Source organism: Montipora foliosa, chromosome 13 (genome assembly GCF_036669935.1).
Source record: "Montipora foliosa isolate CH-2021 chromosome 13, ASM3666993v2, whole genome shotgun sequence".
NCBI lineage: Eukaryota > Metazoa > Cnidaria > Anthozoa > Scleractinia > Acroporidae > Montipora > Montipora foliosa.
In genome coordinates this window covers 27475799-27482822 of record NC_090881.1, presented here as the reverse complement: position 1 = coordinate 27482822, position 7024 = coordinate 27475799, and the positions used below count along the sequence as shown (strand labels likewise).

General features: G+C 41.5%; 1 protein-coding gene across 1 annotated transcript; it reads left to right on the top strand.

Moving 5' to 3' along the window:
- The first annotated feature begins 1422 nt into the window (after positions 1–1422).
- Positions 1423–7005, top strand: LOC137982715 (angiotensin-converting enzyme-like). Its single transcript, XM_068829856.1, has 5 exons — positions 1423–2593; positions 4587–4810; positions 5099–5342; positions 5574–5696; positions 6105–7005. Exons 1-5 carry the CDS (start codon positions 1515–1517, stop codon positions 6640–6642), a joined length of 2208 nt encoding a protein of 735 aa, XP_068685957.1. The 5' UTR covers positions 1423–1514; the 3' UTR covers positions 6643–7005.
- Positions 7006–7024: the final 19 nt, after the last annotated feature.

Below are 7024 nucleotides of genomic sequence, written 5' to 3'. Positions count from 1 at the left end.
CCTTTAAAATTTTGATGTCAGGATAAGACTAAAATATTAAATACTTCAGGTTTTTTACAAAAAATACATTTATCTCCTTGCGAAGTTTATCAAAACAGTATTTTACTCTAAACTCTACGTTAGACAACGGTTTAATAAATACCATATTTACTCGACTGCGGGTGATGTTTTGAGTTACTCAGCAAGATTATTTTGCGGCCAATATGAAATATGGATGATCTGGATAAGAATAGATCTCATAAAAAATAGTTTCCAAAAAGCGAAGTTAAGTCTACTTTACGTATTTGGTTCTTTTTCAAGAACTCTTTTCGCAAATTAAGAGACACAAGTAAGCTTATTTAGGGTCGAAGGAGACGAGACGATTCATGCTACGGTTAAGTAGACTCTATATTAAAAATTAAACGTATGTGATGTAGAAAAGCCTTAGGGGGGAAGCGAAAGAACAAAGTTAGTTTCCTCCCATCCACAAATGTCTGTGAAACAACGTTACAGCGATAATTGGCTTCATCCACCTTTCATTTGTCCAACAAAGTTTTCAGTTCCTCCCAAAATCGTCTGGAGACTCTATGACTGTTTGCCAGCAGCAGTATAAACATAGACGACCAATATGGCGAACAATCCAAGCACAACGGGCAGCGCCACAGTTAAAATCTTCTGATGTCCGTCTGAATTGCCCTTCTTTCTTTCTCTTTTCATTTTCCTTGTTTCCTTGGCCGCTTTTCCTGGGAGCTGTCTCATGATTTGATTGAAAAACACGAGCAGTGTTAATACTGTTCCTATCAAAGTCTTGACAACGTCGTACCAGTGAGTTCCAGTGAGTGACTTTCCCTTGCGACACGAAGACGACACCTCATTGGTTCTTCTTTTCAGAGTCGTTGTTTTTGCGGCCAGCGGTAAACTTTGTGACTAACTAAGGTGCTTGTCAAGGTGCTTGCGAATGCTTGCGGCGAACTTGGATCAAAGAGCTAAAAATGGCGCAAAATGCTCAGTTTAACTGGGATCGTTTAGTGAGAAGACTAAAGAGACTATAACTTTTATATAAAAATACTGATTTTAACCAAGGACTGACAGGAACAAAAAACCTATTTGGAAACGACTTTACAGTCTCTAAAAGAATCCTTATTCGAATATTCCGCAGTTGTGTGACTCAATTTTGAGCCATTAATTTTGTAATAAAATAAAACATTTCCTTGCGTAATTAGGCCACCCCAAAGAGGTCAAAGACGAGAGATAAAGCTACGGCAGACTTAAAAGTCGAGTGCGCTGAAGTACACTGAAGACAACGTTCTTTTGACATGGTTATGACACAGCCATAGTTTATTTGCCACCAGATTCGGGACCAGAAGGGCACTTAACCTGTTACATTATTCATAACTAGCGCCTTATCGCGTCACTTAACTTAATTTGGTCGAGGTACATTTTTTAAGTCAAAAGCAACTGTCCAACGGCTGAAAGATGTTGTTCGCATTTGAGTGGAAAAACGTTCCCTTCTGTTGTCGTCAGCAGTTGTGATAATGGGTTTATGGATCCTTAGATTGCTTTTTCTATCTCTGTGGGGTAGGACCTGTATCTGCACCGACCTGCAAAATGTCACAAAATCAGCCTTCAAGAACTACACCGCCATAGCGACGAATTTCCTAAACAACTTTGAAATTAGGGCGACCAAGATTTCTTTGGGTGAGAGCGAAACTGCTTGGAAGTATGAAACGAACTTGACTGAGACTAACAGAGAGTTTTCGGTTTTCAACTCAACTTTTGCTAAAGCGTTTTTTCTCAAAGCGAGCGAGGATGCTTCGAGGATCAAAGATGTGGACCTACCGAACGACATGGGGCGACAAATAAGGATAATTCGCCGAAATGCTCTACCTAAATCTCCTAAGGACATGAAGCTTATAGAGGACCTTGTCTCAAACATGACAAAAATTTATAGTACCGGACAAGTTTGCAAGTCAAACAATCTCACAAATGAAACACACTGCTTGGATCTCGATCCAGATCTCTACGAGTTGATGGGTAAATCACGTGAGTACAACGAGCTTCTCTGGGCATGGAAAGGCTGGAGAGATGCTGTTGGCCCTCCAATTAGACCTCTGTACGAAAAACTTGTGGTTCTGTTAAATGATGGGGCAAGGAGACACGGATGGGGAGACTACGGTAATTTTCAAAGGAGTGAATATGAAATGGGAAATGACTTTCAGTCAGTGATCAAGAAGCTATGGAACGACATAAAGCCACTTTATCAAGAGCTTCACGCATACGTTAGACACAAATTACGCAAGAAATACCCCCAAGTTCCCGAAAATGGAACCATTCAGGCGCATCTTCTAGGAAATATGTGGGCCCAGGATTGGAGTTCAATAAGCGACCTTGTTAAGCCTTACCCCAAGGTTCCGTCACTTGACGTCACACCAAACCTTATAAAGCAGCAGTACACCCCAACAAAAATGTTCAAACTTGCCCAGTCATTTTTCGTTTCACTAGGATTAGATCCCATGCCCAACTCATTTTGGAATAGATCTGTGTTTAACAAGCCAAAGAACAGGAAAGTGGTTTGTCATCCGTCAGCCTGGGATTTTGGCCGTGGAGATGTAAGGTACGCGGCTTTGAATGATTGAAAAGAAAAAGAGTTTATTATTGTCTGGTTAATTCACGGACTAGGCGATCTGACTGATCTTGTAACCGATTAAATGACTGAATGTGACTGACTGGCTGGCGGAATGGCTGGCTTGATTTATTAGGATGTTAGTATTCGTAAAATATTAACCTCTTACTAACCGAACCGCGAGCGCGAGGGCCGTACTGCCAGGAGCTACTACATTTTGACGTATGTGACGTATGTGACTGAGAACATACGTGAAGTGGTTCACATACGTCACATACGTATGTGACGTAATAAATGGCTGGCCATAGGTCTGTTATGATCAGCTATTGTGAAAACACCCAGTAAAGCCCCCCTGCGAGGTGCTTCTAAAAATAGAAAGATACGGGAAAGGGTTGACTCAAAGGGTTAATATGGAAGATGGAGACTCCGGGTAATGGGCTCCCGGTACTGCGGAATATTGGTCCGAGGCCAAAAAAAAACGACCGAGGGCCAATATTTCCCAGAACGGTCCCGAACAAGTGAGATTAGTAAGTTACATGGCAACGTTTCTTTAAGCGATCGGACACTTCTCCGGATGGTGAAGGCTCGTAATCTTCGTCTTCCATCAGCGAACTTTGAACGGTAACCTTTTTCATGTAAAACTAAATTCCGCATGCTATAATTGAACTGTTGCGATGAAAATATTAAATTCCGCTTTTTTAAAACTTTTTTGTGTTTCGCTCAACTTGAATTTCCCGGGAGAGAGAAGAAAATACGGAAACAGGCCGTTTCCATGGTAATGGTCCGTACTATAAAACCCGACCAAACACGAGCCAATCAGAGTTCTCCATTTAGCCTGAGAATTGCTTGCTATAACATAAAATATATTACTAATATCAGTTAGTAATATATGTATATATATAGAGAGAGAGCGGTTTTCAAATGAGTGTCGTAAAACCAAAACCATAGTAATTACTTAACAATAAAAAAGGACGGAGACAATCCAGTAAACCAATCAAAACTCGAAGTAATTACACGTCGCCGACACAAAGCGCGGGAAAATGTGCGCACGCGAGCCACGATTGGTTTTGGTTTCAATTCTGATTGCTTGAAATAAATGGCGCGAGAACTTTTAACCTATCACTGAGTGAAGTGATGCAAAACCAAAGTAATTCGCTAATTACTTTCGACACTCAATTGAAAACCGCTCTATATATCTAGTAAATTACAATACATTGGTATTCATAGAATTACATAAATTACTACAAACAATTTGTTCTAATAGAAAGACCACCTCTTTAGGCGTTATTCATTAGGCGCTCCGGTATGCATCATCTATGCGCAGGAATGGTTTTGCATTACTTCACTCAGTGATTGGTTCAAAGTTCTCGCACCACTTTGTCAACCAATCAGAAGTGAAACTAAAACCAATCGTGGCTCGGGCGTGCACATTTTCCTGCGCTTTGTGTCGGCTACGCGTAATTACGTTGAGTTTTGATTGGTTTACTAGATTGTCTCTGTCATTTTTGATTGGCCAAAGCAAGAGAAAATGAGGGGACAGAGAGGGAGGCTCCCGGTCCAGCCCTTGGGATATGTCATGTCCACGAAAGTTATTTTTAGACCAGCGGAAGTCTTCCGAGACGTCCGCATGCTGGCCTACCTCGGTCCGATGCTTGAAAGAAAATAAATATTCATCAGCCTTCCACGTGCGCCGTCATTTTCTCTTTTCACTAAGAACCTAAGAGCGAGGCAAGACTGCGTGCGGACGTCTCGGAAGACAGACTTCCCCTAGAACAAAGACTTCCGCTCGTCTAAAAATAACTTTCGTGGACATGACATATCCCGGCCAACGCCCTGAGCCTCCGTCTCTGTCCCCTCATTTTCTCTTGGCCAAAGTAATTACTTTGGTTTTGGCTTTACGACACTCGATTGAAACTCGTTCTAAACACACAGAAGTTCACAATGTTGATAGACTGCTTTTACACTCTCTTGACGCCGTTTATAGGATAAAGATGTGCACCGCTGTGAATCAAGAAAACCTTATCACCATTCATCATGAGATGGGGCACTGTGAATATTATCTGGCCTACAAGGACCTACCCTATGCTTATAGAAGTGGTGCCAATCCAGGTTTCCATGAAGCAATAGGAGATAGTATTGCACTATCCGTGGAAAATCCAAAACATCTTAAATCAGTGGGATTGTTGTACACGATTGAAGATAATCTAGGTAAGTCACACTAAATACGATCGCGACAAGTTTCTTTTGCGTTACGACTCGAGCAAGTAGCACGCTCGATTGTTGACGTTGTATCGGACTTCGCGTATATACACGACGCCACTTGAATTTGAAATTAGAAAACAAGAATGGTGAATGCAACGCAGGCATGTCACACTATAAATCGCCACACGTTCACGTGGATGTCCGTTGAAGAAAGTTAGCACAAAGAATATACAGTGCAGTGCATATACATTGCAACAATTTAGAACGTGGCACTATCTTTCTGATGATTTGCAGAGTCAGACATCAATTTTTTAATGGAGCAAGCCCTACTTCGGGTGGCGAGCCTCCCCTTTACATATCTGGTTGACCAGTGGAGATGGAAAGTGTTCTCAGGAAGTATAACACCGACAAATTACAACTCAGAATGGTGGAGGATGCGCATGCGTTATCAAGGTGTCATGGCTCCCGTTCCTAGGACAGAGCAGGACTTTGATCCCGGGGCCAAGTTCCATGTGGGTGCAAATTATCCTTATATCAGGTAACGAAATTCAGCTCATTAATCAAGTCGAAGGGCTTATACTTAAGAGAAAAACTGTTTAAAGAGCAGCATTCGAGAGTCATCTTTAGGGACTACTTTGTTTTGATTGAGCGCCGGCTTGGTCAGTTTCAGAAGGGTCGCAATGAAAGTACGCAACGTAACGTTTAGTATGGCACTCATTAATTATGACATTTTCAATGCTTATTGGTTTTTATTCAATTTTTCCTGCAGTTATTTCGTCTCCTTGATCTTACAGTTCCAGTTTCACCGTGCACTTTGTAACATAGCTAAACACAGTGGCCCATTGTATAAGTGTTCTATCTATAAATCCAAAGAGGCTGGGCTGAAATTCAGGTAAACGTCATGGCACTTTTTGCAGGTTACCCAACATTGAGAGTCCTGGCAACAATTAAACTCTTCAAGTCCCTCATTGCATCTATATTCCATTTCTTTTTCTTTCCGTTACTACGTGTTTACAGATAGAGCTCTTTCTTGTATTTATTTTCCCACCAAATCAGACTGGCACGAGAGCCTAGCGGTTTCGCTGTAAGTCTTGTTTACAATTGACCCTTTGGTTTTGAGAATAGCTATAATACGGACCGGAACTGAAATTTTCGCGGGAACCGTACCTTAAAACCTGTTAAAATAGCTGAGGAAATAACGTGGCCTATACCCACTATGGGCGTTGTTCGCTTTCATGTGTGGATTTTCCTGATCCTACTGGCTGTAAAACTAACAGTTATCTTCATTTCATTCCACAAGGGAAATGCTAGCCGCAGGTCGAAGTCGACCATGGCCCCAGACCCTTTACCACCTGACAGGTGAACGGGCGATGACAGCTGGCGCCATGATGGAATACTTTGCACCTTTACAAGATTGGCTCATCAAATATCGAATCAAAGAGGGATATACAGTAGGCTGGAGTAAAAGAAAAGTGCAGAATTCAAATCCGGAGGCAATTGGTGCCAGGAAAACACTGTCATCTTCGACGTCTGTTTCAGAAAATGAAAAGATTGAACCGCCTGCCAATAAATCACAAGGGGTCAATTTGACTTCTAGTGGTAAAGAGGGCGCTTCAGGCGTCACATTCCCGGAAGTAAAGACTAATGACGACACAATTAGTTTAGGCAAACCAGATTTAAAAGCTGCTCTAGCAGCTATGGAACCTTCTCTCAAAACTTCAGAAGAAACGTCAGTGAAAACCACCGACAATGCTCTCCTTGATCCAAAATCTGCGATTTTTGGAGCAAAGCCAATGTTTGTTCCTAACAAAATTAAGGACCAGTTAGACTTGGGTTAAGCATCTTCTCCCACAAAATGCCACAAGCTTCAGTTTTCTTTTTCAGTGGTAGAAAAGCGACATATCACTAGTGCCCCAGTGCTCAATTGTTTAACCTCATAATTAATTTTGCATTATGACAATGACAGCATGTACGGTTCTGTCAAAAAAGAAAGCAATTATATGATGTAACGCGTAATTGCTCAGGTGAGTTTAACCGATTGTCTTTTCTGAGGAAAATTACCGCCGCTTGCAAATTTTAATGATAGGCAGTCCTGATTACCCGGCGCGTAAGTGAAATTTCGTTTTCGTTTTCTTAATTAAATGTTACTACATCCTTTTTTCGTAAAACGGCAGTATCTGATAAATTGAAACCATCAAATATTCGCAATAGGTGGTAGTC

What these genes read in the sequence shown, in the direction of transcription:
- LOC137982715 (XM_068829856.1), top strand. Translation starts at nt 1,515, where the DNA reads ATGGGTTTATGGATCCTTAGATTGCTTTTTCTATCTCTGTGGGGTAGG. An exon ending in GCAAATTATCCTTATATCAG is followed by an intron (nt 5,343 to 5,573) that starts GTAACGAAATTC and finishes TTTTTCCTGCAG; the next exon opens with TTATTTCGTCTCCTTGATCT. An exon ending in GAGGCTGGGCTGAAATTCAG is followed by an intron (nt 5,697 to 6,104) that starts GTAAACGTCATG and finishes TCATTCCACAAG; the next exon opens with GGAAATGCTAGCCGCAGGTC.